The sequence below is a fragment of the Puntigrus tetrazona genome, chromosome 25, assembly GCF_018831695.1.
Source record: "Puntigrus tetrazona isolate hp1 chromosome 25, ASM1883169v1, whole genome shotgun sequence".
In the NCBI taxonomy this organism is placed as follows: Eukaryota; Metazoa; Chordata; class Actinopteri; order Cypriniformes; family Cyprinidae; genus Puntigrus; species Puntigrus tetrazona.
Genome location: NC_056723.1, coordinates 12,119,114 through 12,141,415, shown reverse-complemented (window position 1 = coordinate 12,141,415; position 22,302 = coordinate 12,119,114). Strand labels below are relative to the sequence as shown.

The 22,302-nt window shown below is 37.7% G+C and overlaps 1 protein-coding gene across 1 annotated transcript in view; it reads right to left on the bottom strand.

Moving 5' to 3' along the window:
* The window catches only part of tln2b (talin 2b), a 115,795-nt gene that overhangs the window by 15,611 nt on the left and 77,882 nt on the right, over positions 1 to 22,302 (bottom strand). Inside the window, 24 exon segments of the mRNA XM_043228047.1 lie at positions 2,473 to 2,619; positions 4,108 to 4,227; positions 4,315 to 4,416; positions 5,139 to 5,285; positions 5,485 to 5,655; positions 5,990 to 6,091; positions 6,896 to 7,028; positions 8,111 to 8,292; positions 9,961 to 10,101; positions 10,285 to 10,446; positions 10,539 to 10,682; positions 11,352 to 11,474; positions 11,562 to 11,651; positions 12,361 to 12,454; positions 13,811 to 13,950; positions 15,691 to 15,888; positions 16,045 to 16,164; positions 16,673 to 16,881; positions 18,259 to 18,361; positions 18,450 to 18,578; positions 19,627 to 19,761; positions 19,844 to 19,957; positions 20,046 to 20,159; positions 21,542 to 21,670. Of these exon segments, the coding sequence (XP_043083982.1) occupies positions 2,473 to 2,619; positions 4,108 to 4,227; positions 4,315 to 4,416; positions 5,139 to 5,285; positions 5,485 to 5,655; positions 5,990 to 6,091; positions 6,896 to 7,028; positions 8,111 to 8,292; positions 9,961 to 10,101; positions 10,285 to 10,446; positions 10,539 to 10,682; positions 11,352 to 11,474; positions 11,562 to 11,651; positions 12,361 to 12,454; positions 13,811 to 13,950; positions 15,691 to 15,888; positions 16,045 to 16,164; positions 16,673 to 16,881; positions 18,259 to 18,361; positions 18,450 to 18,578; positions 19,627 to 19,761; positions 19,844 to 19,957; positions 20,046 to 20,159; positions 21,542 to 21,670 (3,249 nt within the window).

Genomic DNA, 22,302 nt, shown 5'->3' with positions numbered 1-22,302 from the left:
AGTGAATCACACTTCATTAGAAATTCCATAGGCAGAGCTGGGACAGTTTTCCAAGCCTGTAGATTTTTCATTGGGCATTAATAATACAATAAATATTTCCTATTTTATTCAATTTATTTCACGTTTTTAAATTTAAATGGCAGTTTTATTCACAATAATAATGTTTTGTAAGGTTTTTATTATTATATGATTTAAAGTTGAATTTTAAAAATAATTACATTATGTTGTATTGTATTATAATAATAAATAGTCTTAAAAAGTTAATGTAATTGCATAATTTAACTAAACTGATTATATAGATAACATAACATATAGATGATATAGTTATTATACAAATGTAGATTTTAATAATATTATTAACATAACTTCAATAATACAATAACTTTAATTATAATTTAAGAATGTTTGGCGTATTAAATTAATCATATAATGTAAGAGTTTTATTAGAAATACATATATCTGTAAATAGTAATAGTTTTAGAAATATATTATTATTACATCATTTAAATAGTTAGAAATACATAATATATTGTAACTACTTAATTTACAGTTTAAGTAAATACTGTACATCCATAAATAATAATATTATTGTTATTTGGTAATAAATATCATAAAATAATATGAGAGAGAGAGAGAGAGATATACAGAGAATGATTGTCACAAGTAAGGCCATAAGGGAGGCATTCAGATGCAACCATCCCTATTCACGTTTAATACAGAAATGACTGCAGGCAGAACTGAGGTTTGAACTGAACGGGGGCCAGTGGGGGACGTGGACACATTTAACAGAGCTCATTTAAAGCAGTGAGGGGTCACAGCGCCACCACAGCGGGACAGGCCGACTCCAGCTACTGAGATGTAATCAAAGACAATATGACACACTGACGGATGTCATCTCCTATATTCAGTCTTAACTGGGGCATCCGGCGCTCATTCCAGCAACAGTAGAGAAACAGCTGGAACATAAAACAGGCTGAAAATAAGCAGACGACTCTCACTGTGCCTGTCTGCGTGTGAGTGATTACCAGGGTGTTGCTATGCAGTGTCTACGGTGTTGCTGATCTTTCTATGGCTGTTGTTATGTGGTTAACATGATGTAGCAAGTTAAGTTGAAAGAGTGCTGTTTTATGTTTGCTAGGTTGTTGTTTGATGGTAGCAAGGACGTTGCCATGCTGTTGCTAGGGTGTTATGGGAGGTTCTACGGGTGTTGTTATACTAAAGCATTATGGCTATGTTGTTGCTAGGGTGTTGTGGGTAGTTGTGTGATTGTTAAGATATTGCAGAGGGTATCAATGATATTAATATGTGAATTCTATCTAGGGAATTACTGATGGTTGCTATGGGGTTGCTATGTAGTTTCTAGAGCATTATAGGTGGTCGCTACAGTGTTTCTATGAGATTGCTAGGATGTTATAGGTACTCGACAAGGTGGTGCTATGTAATTGAAATGCTATGTATTATGAGGCACCACAACAGGGGTGTTGCTATGCTATTTTTAGGGTGTTTTTGGTGGTTGTCAGTGTGTTGTTACAGTTGTGGGTAGTCGACAGGGTGTTGCTTTGTTATTGCAAGGGTTTTGTCGGGGCATTGAATAGGTGTTTCTACACCAGTACTAAGCTTTTGTCAGTAATCAATAAGGGGTTGCTATGTTATTTTTAAAAGTGCTGTTAGTGGTAGCCAGTGTGTTGCTAGAGTGTTGCGAGTAGGGTTTTTGCACTTGTCAAAGGGAGCGATGTCATTTCCTCATTATCTTCATCTGGGATGTTTCCGTGACAACGAACGCAGCACGGTGTGCCTCAGCAGATTCGTTAAGGGACTGCATAAATAAAACGACATGACATTAAAACAGCGACATCTGCTGACGCACATCGTGCTGCGTTCGTTGTCTGAAGATAATGAGGAAATCACATCACTCCCTTTGACAAGTGCATTCCAAACAACTAAATAATGCGCTCTGCTCACTAGTCTCCACTAACAAGGGGATAACGATGACTACTTTGATTTGGAAAATTGCCGGGAACTGTACGATAGACGATACGCGCATCGTGACACCCCTAGTGTTGTGGATAGTTGACACGGCATTGCTATGTTTTTGCTAGGGTATTGTGGGTGACAGCATAGGTGTTGCTATGCGATTACTAAGGCGTCGTCATCAATCAACAGGGTGTTGCTATGTTATTTTAGGTTGTCAAAGTGTTGCTAGAGTGTTAACAGGTTGTTGCTATGTTATTTCTAAAGGTACTGTGGGTGGCATTGCCCCCTTCTAACCATTGTTTGTTTACAACGTGAATATGAGCCTTAGCAAGTGTAGCATACCTTTCAACAAACCAACAGCATTTTAAAAGAGTAGCCAGAAGAGGCTTTCATACCAAATTATTTTCTCATACCGTAATAAAGTTAATAGAAACGAAACAAAGTAAGGCAGCAAACTACATCGAAGAAACTTCCTCCCACAATCCTGAGTGAGCCTACCTTCTCTGTGACAGCGCGGGCGTACTCGATCAGCTCTCTCTTGGTGAAACTGTCCGTCGGGCTCATCTGCAGGGCTCCGGCCTTCTGGACCAGATAGATGCAGCCGTGACCCAACTCCTGCACCCGAGTCTTGATCTGAGATCCCACCTGGAAATACAGCCATGATACCAAGCCTAAGAAAGAGCTGGCATCCAAGTCAGCCGGAATCTGGGTCTAAATCTGAATGTATTCGTGCTCTGCGACTGCTCTAAAAGCCACTGCCTCCGTTCAACAAAGCTCTATCCAATAATTAAGAAGTGATTGTGACGGCCTTTGAGGGGGCCCGACAGCACTGTATGTTCATTACCTGACACACAGATCCATGGGTGGGCGGCTCTTCATTATGAATATCACAACGGGCTTTTAAGGCTTGTGGGGGTGCACGGTTGCTATGGTAACGGTAACGGGTCGCTTCTGCAAAAATGCTAGTGAAGAGAGCTGGTGACTGCCGCGTCCACGTGTCGGCTCGCTTCTTCAAATGCGGAGAGCGCAAAGGTGTGAAATGTGTCGGCTGGTGTTCGCACCTTTGTTCACGGGCTTAACACCATGCAAAATGGAAGTACAAGGTTTGCTATGCGACACTGACCAAGTTGCATGTGTTTGCTCTAAATCACTAAATAAGGTGTGAATGAGTTTATTTTTGCTATATTTAAGCGCTTGCGATACACTATCGCGGACGATATTTGAGAGTGAACAATGATGTGAGTAACAGTCAGTGAATCTATCCATTTCTCTCACAAATCTATTGAATGATTTCAGGAGATTGGTATATATTGCCAATATGTTTTTCTACACTCATTTTCCTATATATTATTAAGAATACTAACACTAATGCTAATAATAATTAGTGCTTTCAAATGATTAATCACGATTAATCGCATTCAAAATAAGACTGTGTATATTTATTATTTAAACAAAAAGACACGCATATATTATGCAATCGAAAACTTTTATTTTGGATGCGATTAATCATTTGACAGCACTAAAAATAACGCCCTGCATCATATTCACTGAATGAAATCAAACACTCGTTTCTTAATAATTTCAAGGTGCTGGTTCTAAAAATAGTGCCTGTTTTGCTCTAACATGTCACGAAATATGATGCATTTTGTTGGCTCTAACAGTTACTTTTGAGGTGTCTTTGTTCTTTTGAAGTCTTGTATTATCACCAGAAAAATTGCCACAAAGACATGATTCATATCTTCATCTGAGCTCATTCACAAAAGATTCCGAAGTCATTATTTATGCTCATTTTTTGCCAGATTTCTATGTTTTTGTTTTGCAGATTGTCATTTAAAAGATGCATTTTAAATACTTCATTAAAATGGAATTTGACATTCTTATTTTGAGAAAAAAAAGTGTATGAAAAGCAGAAGTGAATAAAGGTTTTTATTGAAAAATTTTAATGTGCGCAATTTGAAGGGTAACGGAAACGCGCCTATTGTTTCATTGTATGGTAAAAGAGCATTCTGGGCTTCCAAAGGCGCGTTTTTGTGTTTCCTTTAAGTCTGGAGTTTATGTGAGGTTTAGGCCATCTGCGTGTCTGTAAATGTGCGTTTCTCAGATCACTGCTCCTGTGGGGGTTTTGATCCTCACCTCCTCTGGCTCAGCAGTGGCAGCTGCCAGACGGCCTTGTTGTGCCAGCTGGCTGTAATCCACCATCACCTGAGACGCCAGTCCACCCAGCTCCTCCGGACATGTCACTGACTTCGTCATCTAGGGTCACATTAAACAAGCAAAAGCTGTGATAGAGCGTCTAAAAATGTGAGAAGATGTTGAAGCATTTCGAGTGAGCGACCTCACCATTTCCTGTGCAGTAATTGCGATGGCTTTTGAAAACTTCACCATGGTGGTCTGGTAATCTACAAAAGTGCCGTCAGGCTCCGGCGGTGTTCCTTCATCCATCTGCGAAGTAAAGAGACCCCAATAACAGTGATGTAATGCTGGATCCGGTCCTAATGCAAATTACTGTCTTTGCGTGGATCGTGTGCACGGCGCAGCGATCATTCCCGCAGAAAATGATCGGAGTTCAGATATTCAATTGGCTGCCATTGTCTTCCAGCGTGAGTCATGACAGTATAATGAAAGATTGCGTGCATCCAAAGCTGATAAATGGAGATGTTGTGCCAATTCAGTCTAATAATGAGATACAGAGGCAGCTGTAGTATCTGTGACACATTTACATATGAGAGTCAGCTAGAGATAACTTTATACAGCATTCTTCTGTTGCATTCTAAAAAAAAAGAACGATTTTAATAAAAAGGGAATTTAAATGAATGAATCTGATCATTTTCATGAATATACATATATATATATATATATATATATATATATATATATATATATATATATATATATATATATATAAGTAAGTTTATATAAGAACACAGATGAAATTTAAAAGTGAATCATTTGTAAAAAAATTCTGTCAAAAAAATCTATAATACATTTATTTCAATCATGATCACCATTTTAAAGGAATTATTGGTGTTGATCAGTGAAAAAAAAATTAGGATTAGAAAAAAAAAAGTTTAGGATTATTATTATTTTTATATGGACTTTTTTGGCCTCGTCCACTGATCTCCTGATATTAGCAATAGACTAATTTTCAACATGGAGTCACTAACCCGTCCAATGGACTCAGCGATGGACTCCACCATGCCGCCCACCATCCCGCCCTCACTGGCCGCTTCGTTTAGGGTCACCATGATGTCATCCACGGCCTCCTTCATCAACTGGGCCGCTTCAGCTATGGCATCATGGGTGTGGGTCGCCTACAAGAACAAAAAAACGAATTGACTTAATGGCATAAAGATGGCCAATGTAGACCAATTAAACCCTTCATCAACACACGTAACAAAAGTCTGTTCTTTAAAACCAAAAGGTCTGCGAATTTTGCTGCCAGGTCACAAACCAGCAGTTGGTTTCAGAACATAAAAATGCCCCACGTGTTGTTATATCCATGTGTCCTACCTTAGGGTTTCCTCCGCCCTCTTTGGCAGCGTAGAGCATCTGTAGAGCAGATTCAAACAGCGTTTTGGTTTGATCCAGTATATTCATCTGCTGCTGGTGGTCGGCATGTTTAGACGCCAGTCCCACCGACGCCACAATCACTGGCTCGAAGTAGCTCGCTAACTGAGTCACCTGGGGAAAAAACAAAACAAAAAAGCACGCGTTGGCATGCAAACGTACAGTTCCTGTGTATATTTCAGGCAAGAGTGATATGTAGAGTGAACTCATTCGGCTTCTTTATTTTCCAGCTATTTATTCGAATGACAAGCTGACAAACACTAAAGACGGAAGGCATCAGTCTCGCTGCAACAAACAAAGCCGGGTTTAATTAAAACCAGCTTTTCAAAGGTATTTGTAGACGCGCTGTCATAACGTGATCAATAAATGAGGTTTATTCGAGTGACACTTGCACAGAAAAGTACGTGAGAAGGACGAGGTTATTGATTGCACGGAGTGTCTCCTATACCTTGTGTCCGAGCTGAGCCGCTTCCCCTCGAGCTGCGGTGGAGATGGGGTCAATGAGGTGGCCGATCTCCTGCACGGCGGACGTCAGCTGCTCCTGTAAAGCCTAATGGGAGCACAGCCACATTAGCATTAAATCAGATGCTAACGCTAACATTCATAACAGCAAAACAATACTAGCACTAAGGTTAAAGGCAGTTTATAATATGAAAATATCAGTTCGCTCTTTTGAAACCAGTGTGTGAACTCTTTCAAAAGACCAAGTTCTAAAAAACGATTCAACTATTTACATTAACATATGACTAGCCACATTTACATAGCAATGCCCGTTTTTCCATAACTTGGATTTGAGAAGCACATAGAGGTTAGCCAATCAAAATAAAGCTTATTTACAGTATATATTCTTAAAGGGATTAATGTAGGAAGTAATTCTCACTAGTTGCACATTGGCTGTTTATTAATACTTAAGAAGTGCATATTAATGCCTTACTAACTTAATACAAAGCAAATGAGGAGTTTACTGAGGTAAAAGTTACAGGTAGTAGTTAGTTGCTAGTTAGAACTGAACCGGAAACTAAAACTTGTGTGTATATGTGTGTGTATTGTGTTTATTTATTATACATTACACTTTTATTTTGGATGCATTAATAGATTAATAGAAATTAATTGTTTGACAGCACTAAATAATATTAACATTATCATCAGCAATGTTATTTTTGTTTGTTTTTTAAACTAGCAATTATTAATCCCCAAAAGCATTTAAAACAAATCAAACAAAGGCTGTTATTGATTGTTAAATAAAACAAAAACTATTAAAAACTGTAACAGTGTGCCGGAGCAACATCAATGAAAGTAATGCTACTACAGAGTGATGGCAGTTTTGACACAGACAGGTGTTGTATTGGTTTACCTCCAGAGAGATGTCATCTCTGCGGGGCAGACTCTGACCCACGGCGGCGAGGGACACCTGCTCGATGTCCCTGATGCTCTTGTTGATGCTGTCGATGGACTGGTCACACTCCCGCTGCCCAGGGGCCTTGTCCCTGTGAAAACAGAGGAGACCAGGTTGCTACAGGGTTGCCGTGGAGCGTTTTTCAGCGTAATTGAATTAGATTTTAAAACTCAATCCAGATATCATACATTAGAGTTAGAGAACAGGAGAGTCAGTGCAGACCTGGGTGTTTTTGCTTTACACACACACACACACACACACACACACACGCACTCACACACGAGGGAGCTGGCTGAGCTCCAGCTCTGATTGGTTGATCTGGGAGGACAGTGTGTGGAGGGCAGCCAGACGGGCAGCGAGCCGAGAAGACACCATCACTGAGCTCAGATCAGGTGGTCTGTATGCTCTCTGTGTCTCCTCACACTACATCAATCACCCTCGGTGCTCTCAGTGGAGAGAGAAACCCAGAAAGAGTCACTTACCGCAAAATACAGCCCAGTGACACCAGACACAGTCTGTTATTTAGCTATTATTTACAGAAAAATAGCCTTCAAAACATCCTTCAGAAAAAAACTACCTACTGTAAAACAACTGTTGGACTCTGGAAAAGAAAAAAATATTATGTGTAAGAAAAAAACCCACTGTGTTTAACTGTTTAACTAAAGACTTATTAAATGTTGTTAAAGACTTTTTGTTTTGTTAAATCAGATATATATATTTTTTCAATACATTTTTACAAGTTTTTTTTTATTTTATTATACTGTATATAACACACAGGTGAAGTTTATCATGTTAAACAATTATTGTGACAGTTTTGACATTAATTTGCTTAACTGTTATGTCATCATATTTTATGTTTCAGTTTAATATAGTATTTATTCTGTATTCATTGGCTTTTCCATTTCACTGCTTGTTGGTTGATATTACTTCCCCCTGGAGCTGTAATGAAGGAAACAGACTCAGTGTGCGGGAAATTTTGAGAAGAGAACGAGTGTGTGCGTGAACAGCTGCTTCTGTTAATAACGCTTGCTCTTCAGTTATTTAATACAAGTTTAAATTAAACCTCATCTTTTACCCGCATCATTATTATTTACCACTTGATGGAGAGTGAAGCTGCAAGCTTTTCACATTCACCAAACCGCTGAAGCAGGTGTTTATTTGCATGATGCTGACCTGATGGACGTGATGAGGCTCTTGATGGAGTCCGATACCGTGCGGGAATGGCCTGCCAGGATGGACCAGGTGGGCGGGTCTTTGGGGTTAAGGACGAGAGAGCGGGCGGTCTCTAATAAGTGGGTGGAGCTGTCCAGCATTGAACGAGCTGAGCGGAGGATTGGCTCCTGGGCTGCTGAACCCTGGGATGGAAAAGAAAAAAGTTGAAAACTATTAAGTTTAGTGTTTTTAATTATTTTGTTCTTAAGTATTTTGTAATTATTTACATGTATAAATGTATATTCATTAATAATATATTTTAAATATATTCCTAAATATATACATGCGTGTGTGTTTTTATATATTTTTAATAAATATACACAGTACACACACACATATATGGAATTTTTTTTTTATTATGGATCATTAATCATAATTACTCATTTGACAACTAATTTACATTTATTTTATTAAAATACATTTTATATTTTTATTATATTACCCATCCATCAAAACTGAAAACGTGATGAATCACCAAAAACATTTGAATGTTGATACAAACACACCTTCAGTCCTAAATACTTAAATGTTAAACACATGCAAGAGGCTGTTGTAAGAACAGAACTAAACTCCCACAAACCCCAGAAATGAACTGAGGTGATAAAATTGTCTGGAAAAAAAAGTTGCAAAACTCCCATCCACACTCGCTGACCTTTTAGACTTCCTGCGAGGAAGTCCAGAGTCAAACAGTCAGTGAACGGAGAGAAACCACTTTGTTTTGGCACAACATTACAGGCAATATTTCAAAGACAGAGGAGTCATCTAGTTATTCCTGAAGTTAGTGTAGGCACATTTTACAAAGAAAATGGCACATGTGAAGTGAAAATTAACCATGTGCGCTAAAGTTGAACATTTTTTATTTTAGACAAAATATTGGCAGTTACTTTGGAACCATTTTGACTTATGATAAAAAATAGACGAAAAAAATCAACATTCGCTTGTATCTAGTGGTGTTTCTTTCCTGAATGAATCAGTGTTTTTAAATAAACTGCTTGAGTAAATAATTCTACATTTCACTCTCAAAACAGACACATGTTTTGATTATAAATGAAACAGTCCTTTTTAACAAATTATTAGAATAAATGTTTTAATCACTCAAAAACAGTGACTTGTTTAATTGCTGAATGAGCAGTAAGTGGAACAGGTTGAGTAAAAGATTGCTTTGTTTCTAAATAAATCAGTGCTTCTGATCAAATTGGTCAAGTGAACAGTTCTTTGACTCTTTAATAAAGATTCAACGATTCATTCACAGAAAGTCAGTGCTTTCTTACAAATCGTTTGAGGAAATGATTCAACAAGACAGTCATTTGTTTTATTTCTGAACGTTTCATTGAAAACGAACAAAGTGGTCAAGTAAATGATTCAGTAAGAAAGTAATTTTTTTAAGGTATCAGTGTTTAAGAAACAAATCGGTTGAATAAATGATTTAATAAGACCGTCATATGTTTTGTTCCTGAACTCATCTGTGCTTTTGAACAAATCGGTTGAGTAAATGATTCAATGATCCATTAAAAGACAGTCATTTGTTTTGTTCCTGAACTCATCAGTGCTATTGAACAAATCGGTTGAGTAAATGATTGATTGATACACTCATGAAGTGACTGTTTCTGAATGAATCAAATCGGCTGTAACCTGTAGAAAGATTCACTATTAGACAGTTTGTCTGGAATGCCCCAAACAGATAAATCCTAGCCCCAAAGCATTATTTTGGCATTTTTAACTCTGTCTGTCCTCCTGTCTAAAAATTCAGTTGGAACACTCATTTAAGCAAAAAATAATATGAAATATTGTGGTATTCAGTATTTCATCACCTCATGGCTTATCTGCGCAGGAATGCTGGCAAACTCAGGGTTGGAGGCAAAGGTGGAGAGATTATCAACAGCTTCTATCAGCGGGGACGTGGCCACTCTGCACCTCTCCCGGTTCTCATCTGAGAAATCCCCGTCCAAGGCCTGAGAAACACAGCAGAGAGATCACATCTGCTGAAACACTGCAGTCCTCACGCATAAATATAGCTTTATCAAAGGTTGCAAATGGTCTCAAGTTTACGTTCTTAATGCAAATGCCCAGGATTCAATCAATTCTCGATTACTCTGGTACCACATGATCTTTTGGTAATTAACTGAAGGATGTACCTTTATAGTTTTGACAAGGTTAGCCGTGGTATTGGCAACCTCTTTGGCTGACTGAACGAAATGTCTTCGGGCTACAGGATTGGCTGTTTTAGAAGACGCCAGACGACAGGCGTTGCAAAGAGCCGAGGTGTGCTTTGCAACAATGGTAGCTGCTGACAAAACCTACACAGGCAAAAAGATGAGGGAATGCAAGCCGCAAAGATAAAAAAAAACACACAAAAAGCCAGTCGATAAGATGATAAAGAGCCAGTCACCTGGGATGGGCTGCTGGCTGGGTCCACCAGATTTTGGCAGGCCATCTGAATCGCCTGATTGGCTCTTGCAAACTGAATGGGATCGACCAATCCCTGATGACCCGACTGGCTGTTGGGGTCTGAGACGCCTACCAAATAAGAGGCCTGACAAAACAAAGGCACGCCGAAATAATACATTGGGAGTTAATGACTAGTAAATACAACATGAAAAAAGTATGTATTTATTTACTTAATATTATTATAATATATTAATTATTTATTAAATGCATTATTGACTATTATATTAAATTATAAATTCCCCTTGTTGTGTAAGATTAATTTGTGTAGTGTACATTAGTATAAAAATTATTCTTATTTTTAAATCTACAAAATAATAAATTTCATTGTTAAATGTTCACATTAAATCAACCTTTTTTCACCCTTAAACAATGACAACAAAAAATAAACGCATGAAATGCGTAGAAAATGGGCAGAAAAAGAAAATATTAATCAATTAACCAACCATCCATCAATCCATTATTTGTATTTTTCATTGATATAGTCATATTTATTCTATTCTAAATTATTACATTATATATGACCAAATTTTCTTAGTTACTTTGTACTAATCGTAGTTTTTGCTTACCGATTGTGTATATTTATTTCTATTCACCCAAAATGTCACCAAAAGTTGCAAAAGCATTTTCAAGTTGTTGATTAAATCTAACGGTGTGGATAAAAGTTAGCCATTGAATTTGTAATTGCATTTCTAAGGCACAATGTTTGAAAAGCATTGTGGGAGCAGCCTCAGAGAGCATCAGGCCAAAAGCTCACCTGTCCCGCCGCCTCAGTCAACCCACACAAAGCCTTGGACGCCACAGCCACACAATCCCCGAACGCTGGAACGTTTCCAGTCTTACAGTGCTGTGAGATTCCAGCCATAGACTCCCCGAGAACCTGTTCAGTCAGACGGCGATACGAGTAAACATTTGGGACCAACGCATCTCTTTAGAGAATTCAGGAATGTTGTGACGGATTCTTTACCTTGGAATTCTCCATAACGCTCTCAATGCAGTCAAAATAAGAGAGATCGCTGACCGGCTCATTGGGATTGTCCAGCATTCCTCGAACAGCCTGTGTGAACAGCCACGTTAAGATGTTGATCATGCCTGCTGCTTGGACACATTTGAGTTATTTCTAACTTACAGTATATCGAATCATTTCAAGGCTCATAAATGCAATAAAAAGCACACCACCGAACACCTCAGAAAATGAACAAAAAGCCATGTGTGTGGGGCTCAAGCAACCCCGTTTCAGAACGATTACTGACACACACACACAGGTTTGGACATAAATTATAATTATTCACAGACCACAAATCGTCATTGTTGATTCTACTTTAACACACAGTTGACCTGTGGCTGGTACGTTTGAAAGTTTCACAAAGGCATCAAACAAAAGGCTGTTTTTAATCAACAAATAAAGCCAAATATGATCTAACGTTGATCTTGTTTATATAAGCCCACCACAGGAGACATAACATAATAAGACAGGCCCGAATCTTATTTATTTGTCGAAATATATGTGAAAAAATTAAAATGTTTATTCGAAATATGTTAACACTTTACAATAAGGTATAGTTAACATTAGATTGAACAGTACTTCTACAGCATTTATTAATCTTAGTTAAGGTTATTTTCGACATTTAATGCATTATTATTATTAATTAATTTATAAAAAGCAATTATTTATTTTACATTCATAGAAGTACAAAACCATTAGAATTTCATCAATACTCATCTCAAATGTAAAACTTTGAGAGATTAAGAGTGTGTTTAAGTACCTCGAGTTCTCGTAGAGCGTTATCACACTCTTTTTGTCCTGGTGCCTGCTGGGTACACAGTGTGATGAGTTGATTAATGCTCTCTGTGACCGCTCTGAAACACAGAAAATCGCACACAGTCAGAATGACACAAAAAGCTCCTTCAAAGACTTCCCTTATCAAATCTATTTTTCTCAGACTCATTGAGCTTTCGCTCTCTCGGTGTATGAAGGAGGCGTTGAGGTCTTACAAATTTATCAAAATCATGACAAAACAAGGTTTTGTTACATTCATACGAGCCAAGAGTTGAGTGAGTGTGTGTGTGTGTGTGTGTGTGTGTGTGTGTGTGTGCGTTGGAGTGTATGTGTGCCGGTCTGCTCTCTCCTTCATTAAGGAAACTAAATCAATCTAGCTCAAAACCCTCAGGAGCAGCTGCTTTCCTGTGGCACCTGAAAAGATTCTGCAGCACACACGCGCTCACACACACACACACACACTCACACACACACAAGCTCACACACACACACGCACATGAGCTCACACACACACACACACACACACAAACATACACATGAGCTCACACACACACACACACACGCACACAAGCTCACACACACACACACAAAAAATTCATCATAATAGGTATTTTCCACTGACTTCTATTGTTTTTATATTGAGCTAATAATATTTTCTAACCCATAATTCTGGCCGTAAATGTAACTTAAGCCCAAAACAATCGTCCTATTTTTTGCCGATGTACCTCATGACATTATTTTTAAAGTGTATTATACTGTGTTATTACGCTTGTGTGACACATACAGCGTGTGGAGACCATAGCTTTTAGAGGCTTTTGCATCTAAACTCTTCATATAGCTATTTATTAGTACCTAGAAAACACATATAATTGGCTTATTAGCATATTTTCTATCCCTTAACCCTACACCATACCTAAACTTAACAACCTACTTTATTTACTAACTATCACCCAATACCCAAGATGTGTCACACTTTTTTCACAGTTTTTTAATTTGGCGAACTAGTTGCTTATTAACATTTCTAGTATTAACTTATAAAACACATATTCTGACCATCTGACCATATTCTACATCTTTAATCCCGCTCAATATCTAAACTTAAAAACTACCATACTAACTATTAATAAGCAGCAAAATAGAGGTTACTGAGGCAAAAGCCTCATGGTTTGTTAAGTGGACCTTAAAATAAAGTGTGAGCAAAAAACTTATTTAAATTGCTTAAATAAATGAGACCCCCAAAGGTTTTTCAGATTTAGCTCACTTCTGGTCTCCAAAACATCGTAAGGTAAGCACGCTCTCACACACTCATACAGATTTTACAAAAACATTCAGCTGAATAGCTCATTTTTTGTCGTTGGCCAGCAGGCTGCCCCTCAGGTTGACTGGTTAATGATCTGTAAACTCTCTCTAGACCGCCGAATGAAGCTCATTCCTACCGTGCTGCAGCTGCAAGGAGGTTCTTGGCATTTGCCGCTCCTGGATCGACGGACAGGGACTTGGCGGCCAACAGCAGCTTGCTGGATGCCATAGAGATGTTCTTCAGGTTGCCAATCACCTGGATCTGGTCATCTTTGGACTATGGAAACAGAAGACCGCAGCTCAGCCTGCAATCAAACTATGTACTTCTTCAACCTTATTTCAGCACAAAAATGTGCAGTGGTCTTTGAATACAGGTTATATTTCATGGTTACAAAATTTAAAAGGTTACTCCACCCCACAATTACTTTTTTATTTGTAACTTCGAAAGGAGATGCTTTTAATAACATACTCATCACTTTTCTGTGCAAGCTAATGGAAGGTAATTTGGACTTTTTAATCGCACAATGCAAACTTGAACTTCTTGCAAGTCTGTTATAAACTAATATTAAACTTCAAAAAAGGATGCAAAATACCGTTAAATTATCATAAATGCGGTCCTTATGCAGCATACTTCACATCTTTTGTAGACATACGACAGCTTTGTGTGAAGAACAGACCAAAACAGGTGGTAAACCATTGCCTGCCTTTCAGGAACATTGTAGGCCTACTGAATATCAACTACATGATAATTAATATTCATGAGTCGAGTTGATTTGCTTTTCTAATTTTGCCCTTAAAAAAACAGCCAACTCTAGCTCCTATTTTACATGTAATTTCAATGAACTTTAGTTTTAAAGAGCTGCTAGCTTCTGGCCTGTCCTGTCCTGGCAGACCTCTGTGTCCCGCACTATCCCTCAGTCATCCTTTAATGGGCATGTCACGCTCCATCAACCCCTCTGCTCGCCCGCCTCTCCAAATTAATCAACAAAACATGCAGAACCAGAACATCATCAAAGATTTCATTAGGGCGGAGCATCTTCATGCTCTCTGGAACAATTATGTGCCTGAGTGAATCAGATGAGAGGCACTAATTAACGAATGAATCAGAACTTCAAATTGCCTATAAGAAGTTTTAGAAAATGTGACTGCCATTAATTTTTTCTCTTAGTTGTTTAACATGTATACTGTGTACTACCTTTCAAAAGTTGATTTTATTTTTGAAGAAAGTAATAGTTACTCAGCAAATCTAAAAGTTTTTACTGTCACTTTCGTTACAAAAAATTAGATTTTAAATAGTGCTGTCAGACGATTAATCACATACAAAATAAAACGTTTTATTTACATTATACATGAGTGTGTACATAATTGTTAGTGTAATTTAAAATTAGAGCTGTCATTGTAATTATTAAAATAATAAAATAAAAAATCATGTTTCCACAAAATATTTTTCAACATTGATAATCAGAAATGTTTCATGAGCATCGGCGTATTAGAATCATTTTTGAAAAAGCATGCAAATACCTGTAAAGATATTGAAAATTCAACTTCACATTACAGGAGTAAATTACATTTTAAAATATAGAAAATAGAAAACACTCATTTTAAATGGCAACAATTATTTTCGATATTGCTATTTTTACTGTGTTTTTAAACAAATAAAAACAGCTTTGGTGAGCATAAGTAACTTCTTTCAAAAACAACTCACATCTTTTAAACATAGTATACAATGCATACATGAAAAATGATTGCTTTTTCACTGCAAAGCAACAAACTCACTTTGAGAAAGAATATATTTGATAAATGTGAAGTTATGTGAGTGGGATTTTGAACCCAATCTAGTGGTTCAATAAACCTGTCATTGTGTATTACGAATATTATTAGTTCTTCTGGTTTTGCAAATTGCTTTAGATAAAAGTGTCTGCTAAATGCATAAATGTAAAATGACCAATGCGATTCCTCTGTGGGCGGAGCACGTCAAGAAACATCTCCCAGCTCCAAGATGGCATCGAAACCGTACCTGAGTGTGTCCGGCCATCTCGATGCCAGCATCTAAAAACTCGTCAAAGTCTTGGCTGAACTTCCCAGAAGCCACAGCCAGCTGGCTGCTGCTCCCACGTGAAGACTGCACCACATCTCCGGCTGAATGATTGAGCTCCGCTGCCGTGTGGTTCAGGTCAGTCTGGGCCTCTTGGAAGGATTTGGAGCATGGAGGAAGCTGGAAAAAGTTACAGTTGATCACTGTTGGGCCTCATTTATGAAACACGATCAGATGGAATTTCTGTGTATAGCTGGCATTTATAAATTGCGATAATTTATAAAATAACATTTTTCTTTCTTTCTTAGTCTCACAAAGAACCGACAAAAAACGTACATTTTCAACCAGCAATTTCTTACTGGCCTCGCCAATGCTCCTGAGGGCCATGTCCACATCCTTCTGTCCAGGTAAGCAGTTCACACAGTTATTTAGCGAGTGAGAGACAGCCTTCGCCACCTGAAAAACACAGACAAACACACACATTCCCACCAATAACTCTACAACGGCCTGGAGAGATACGGAGTGAATCTAAAATTCAAATCAGCCCCTCGGCACAACAGAGAAATCCGTGTCCCTAATTTATGCCACTGTCACAGACATATGCCGAGCAATATGTTTGCATCCCAAAGGAACCTGTGCGAATCAGGAGGCACGCTGGCACCTTCCAGAAAAAGGGCCGTCGAGAAAAAGAGAGACAATAGAAAATTGCTCGGTTTATTGGAGATAATTGCCAAGAGGGAGCTAATGGGAGATTGATCTGGTTTCAAAACAGTAGCCGAAGAAGACAGAATCTATTCTGGTATCATATAAAGACTAATAAATACTATTTTTAGATAACTATGTCACCTGACTTCTAATTTAGCTCCTACTTGTCCCTCAATACATGTTCTCGCAGATGGGTGGACATCTGTCGCTATTCGCGTCTTGTTTAAAGGTGGAATGCGTGTCATGTGAGTCGTCCTACCTGTGCTAATCTTTGCTGGCTCTCTGCATCTCCAGGGCACACCAGGGCTTGGTGGGCTTCGTGGATTAGCATGGCCGAGCCCTCCATCACGTGACAGGCAGAGTCAAGCATGGCCAGTGCAGCTTGGGGCTCGAGTGTACTCGCTGCCACTCCCCTCGCGGCCTGGGCCAATGTCCTGAGAGCTTGAGCGGTTTCCCTTGCTGCCACACCTGCCGCGAACACGCACAAATACCAGCAATTTCAAATATATATTATAACGGACATATGGACCAGAATGATTAATTGGACAATTTTTGGCATTGTGAGGTTATATTTAGTAATATAACAATATAATCAGCAGACCAATTAATAGGCCAATATTTGCAATGTTGAGATTATATCTATTACTAATATAACAGTCAGACCAATTATTTGGCAGACTTAGGCTATATATATTAATCATTAATGCTATATTAATCATTATAGCATTATAAACGGCATTCAACCACATTCTTCTCTTAATTATCAACACCCACAACAACCTCATTCTGGCCATCCACGTCTTCATGGTGCATAATATCCATACACTATAACCTAGCAACACATAGAATAAACTGTAATGCAAACTGAGGGACATTTTTGAAGCACCCAGCACCAAATGTCTTGCTCCAAATAAAGCTTTAAGCCTAATTTTGGCGCATGGTTGACCCAGAATGCCCCTGCTGTTCCAACAAATGAGTGTGGAAAGAAAATAAGGCGCCATATGGGAACTGGCCTTTACTTATAGAACAGAAAGCAAAAAAAAAAAAAAAAAAAAGGAAGGGCCAATGCAGGCAAATTGCATCAAATTGCATTATCCAGCCAAGTAGAGCCCAATTGCTGATGGTATGTTAAATCTAGTGAAAATAAGATTAATGAGGGACAGGGGTTAGTTATACCCTTGGCTTGTGAAGCTGCAGGAGCCGGAGTGGAAGAGGGGGGATTTGTTCGAGCATGCCATTAAAATCTGTCTTCAGAAGCTCTCCTGAGAGCAGCGATCCAGCCAGACTGAGTGAAAAATTGATGCGTGGTGCAGGTAAGTTACAACATTCCCGCTCTCCTCTTAGTTTTCATGCCTTTAATTTGGAAGAAGCAGCTTTGTTGGGAAAACTCACAAGTTCACAAGCAGCTCGTAGATGCATTTTTAGAAGAATTTAAATATTTCTCCAAAAGTGGCATTTTTTGTGGCATAAAAAAAAGCAAAAGTTACTTAATAATAAAAACCTGCTTTAACTACTTTTAGCTAAGCACAACTGGTAAAGAATATCACTATGTATTGTAAATTGCTTCAGATGAAGCACGTTTGGAGCATTTACTTAAATTTGTATTAAAATGGTACAAAAACAAGACAAGTCCATGGATCGACATTTGTTGTTTTTGTTCTACCACACAATCTAAGCCTTAACCCAAAATTCAAAGGGTAATGATTGGTTGATAAGACGTTAATCCAGGAATGTGTCCTACTTGTGTAAATCCTGTTGTTATACTGCACGTTTCATATCCAGTATACATATATTCCCCTGAAATATTGTGTTTCATATGCTGAAAAGCAACATAAGTCATCTCACCAGTATAATGTTCGTTGCCCTGGGCGGCACAGGTCAATAACTGGGCCATGGAGGAACCCACAGCTTTAGACGTACTTCCGAGATCCTGAGCACACTTCTCCAACTACAGACACAAGTGTGAAGAAGTCACGACAAAGAGAGCGCTGCTAGCAAGTCTGATGATTTAGTTTTATGTGATAAATGTCTCCTACCGATTCTCCCGGTAGCGGTTTGAGTTGTCCTTCCAGTGTGGCCATTTTAGCATCTTGTAGTTCACTCTTGAGAGTCTGAACAGCGCTGAGAGCCGAGTCGATCTCCAGAGGACCACATGCCTCATGAGCCTATGAAACAATACACAAAGATAACAAACAAACATTTTCAGCCAACTCTTGTGAAAAACCTCCATTGTCCATACACCTTAGACAGGGCAGTGCCATATTTTATTTTTGACAGGACTGAATACAAAGCTCAGAGGGACTAAAATACAGTGCGTTCAGTGGATTCTACTGTTGTTTAACAACACATTAACTGCTCAGCTGACAAATGATGCGTCACTTAGGACCTTTATGCACCGCCAAGACTAAGTCTTTTTGTTATTTTCAATATGGCGTCTATAATCAATAGTATAGAGAGGCACAAAGCATGTCACTTTCAAACAATCAGCTTTTTGTTTTCAACTGGCTTGAAAAATTCAGTAATACAATAAAAAGAAGAAAACCATAAACAATTAGACAGACACAACAGAAAAAAAAGATAAAAACAACAAACAATTTGGCCTTTCTAAACAATAGCCTGATTATAAAGAAATTGAATTAAGTGATCAAATCTAAAAAATCACTGCATAGCATTAATTAAGGATAAAGCGATTCGTAATTGATTTACTGAAGTTATAACGTTACTCTCATTTTCTTTTGTTGTTTGATTAACATTAACGCTTCACTCCACCCCAAAATGAAATTTTATGGTCTAACCACTGACAGCGGATGGACTATTGTGACAATGTCTTTCATACTTTTCTTGACTGTGTTATTTGCTTGGCAGTCACAAGCCTCGCGGTTTTCATAAATATCTTAAATATCTTAAATTGTCTTCTGAAGACAAACAAAGCCTTTACGGGTTTGGAATGACATATGGGTAAGCGATTAATGACAAAACTTTCATTTTGGGGTGAAGTAACCCTTCAAATGATTCAAAAGTACAAAAAAAAAGAAAATGTGACCTTAAATTATGAGAAAACTATTATTTCTGTCCAAACTGTCCCTTTAAGACATGAGTAATGGAAGTCTGAATCTCTGCGCCCAATGTGGTGCATTGCAGTAAGGTTATTACAATATGCTTGAGTATTTAAAGGTGTTTCGGCTCTACTATGAGGCAGTAAACTGCTGGCACCTTCTGTGCAGCTGTGCGCAGCTCTGCCAGGCAGGTGGCCAGGTTCTTGGCACACTGACCAAGTTGCATCGCAGCCGCCTGGTCAGTTACCGTCGGAACGGCCGCTTTTGCAGACGTCACCATTTTGCTTCCCGGCTGTTTGGAGACAGAAACAATGTGAGGGTCGTATAAACTTTAAATCGGAGACTGCTAAACCAACACAGAACGTGCGTTTTACCTGCAGGAAACTCTGGCTGGCGATGATAAGGGCGAGCTGGGCACCAAGATCTTCCGGGTGGGCCTGACTGCCCCTCATTCCCTGCACTAGTTGTGGGATGTGGTCGGCCACAGCCTGAAGAGTATCCACAAATCCACAGTTGGAATAGCTTCATTCAAATTCAAAAATCAAGAACTAACCAGAACATAACTACCCACAATACCTTGCAGCTAAGCACGAGTTGCTGATGAGACATTGTGTTCTTATTGGATGCAGCTGCATTCTGGGCGGCGGCAATGGTTTGCGTAGCTGCGGCTGCGGCCTGCTTAGCTGCATTCTGTTCCAGACAAATAACAATGAACTATTAATACAGCAATACATGACGCAATGTATATACTGTGAATATATATATATATATATATATATATATACAACAACAACAACAACAACAATAATAATATGTAACTACTATTATTACTATGTAAATAAATACTATTTTACATAAATATTACTTAAGTAGTAAAATTACTAGCAATATTATTATTATTATTATTATTATATTAAGAAAAAATATTTAGCTATATTACATTGTAAATAGTTTTACAGTATATTAAATCATTTTATTTATTTATTAGGAATAATAATAATAATAAACAAGTAAAACAACAACTTTAATAATAATTAATATTATGTTAATATAATCACAACAATATTTATAATATACAGTATATTTTAAATAATTGTTTATCTTTATTTCTTTATTATGAATAATAATAATAAATAAAAAAGTAAAACAACAACTATAATAATAATCATACTTAGTATTAATAATGATTATTATTATTATTATTTACAAAACTGAAACTGAAAAATATAAAACCTAATTCCTTAATGTTTAGTTTATGCACTTGTTCAGTATATGCATATATATATATATATATATATATATATATATATATATATATATATATATATATATATATATATATATTTTTTTTTATATATATATTTACATTGCAGCCTTTGCAACTTTATAATCACACTGAACGATAACGCCTTTTTTAAATTAATAGTGCTGCTCTAACATTTGGCATCATTCTGTATCAGTTTAGATGTTGTGTTAACCGTACAAAGACCCGACTGTTCTGAGTGAATTTCATTACAGCGAGGATTGTAGAGCACTTGGGATGTTTCTGGCGATGTCCATCATAAAAGGATTTCGGAAAATCCAGTGGCAGCATGCTACACTTTAGAAGTAAGAGCAAAAGAAGGCGAGCAACAAGAAAAAGATTCTTTGTTTTATGAAAGAATATTCCATGTATGGGGAAGGATGATAGATGGAAGAGACAGAAAAAAACCCCTCAAGAACAAAGCCATCTTTGTTGATGTGAAGAGACCAAACAGAACCAGAACGCTTGATTCCACTGACAGAAAAACTGTCAGCCAATGGAAAAATACCCGCTATGGAAAGTAGACCGCTACCACATACAGGCTGATAAAAAGCCACCTCTTTCATGCTAATACGAACCTAAACAGACACAAAACGGAAAAATGATGCTGGAGAGCTTTAAAATGGGCTTGTACAGTAATCCACTTTTACATTTTATTAACATCTTCCACACCACTATAGTTCAGTATGTTCAAACTGTGCGTTACAAGCCAGGATCAAACACAGAGCGGACCCAGAACAGGAGGTGGCATAATAATACACGTCCTCACCTCCAGTCGGTGAATGAGTTTCTTTTTGATGGCGTTCTGAGCGGCTGCGTTGGTGGCGACGCGCAACCCTTCAGCAGCCTCTCGCAGCCTCTGCTGCTGGTCTTCATTTTCTGGGTATGCAGCAGCACCCTGCACAGAAACAACACCGTATTTGGTTCCTTTTATGTGCCGTACCTATTTCTGAGACATGCAACGTGCAACGATAGCTTGTTTTGGGTAATTTTTCTCATGGAGTATGTTCAAAATGAAAACAAAGCTGCTTAATAAATCTGTGCATCATATGCTCTATACTGCCCAGTATTTTAAATTAAAATAAGGTTAAAAAAGAATGCAAATAGGGTTGCAATTACGAGTAATATACAAAATGTGTTTCAGTTTCAAGATATATATTCACTACTGTGTCACAGTTGTGAGATATACTTACAATTAATGAAAATAAAACTACAATTATGAGATTTAAAATCACGAATATGGGAAATTTGTGAGATATAAATTTATAAATATGAGATATAGTCATAGTTATGGGAAATAAAAACACAACTATGAGATATGAAGTCACAATGAGATATAGTCATGATTATGGAAAATATCGTATTATCATACAGTAACAATTATGGGAAATAAAGGAATATTTTGAGATGTAAGGGTGCAAGTATGAGATACTGTCCCGAAAAAATAATATGCTATATTGTTATTGAACAACCTTACTATATAAACACTGATCGTATACCTTCTGCATATATATATATATATATATATAT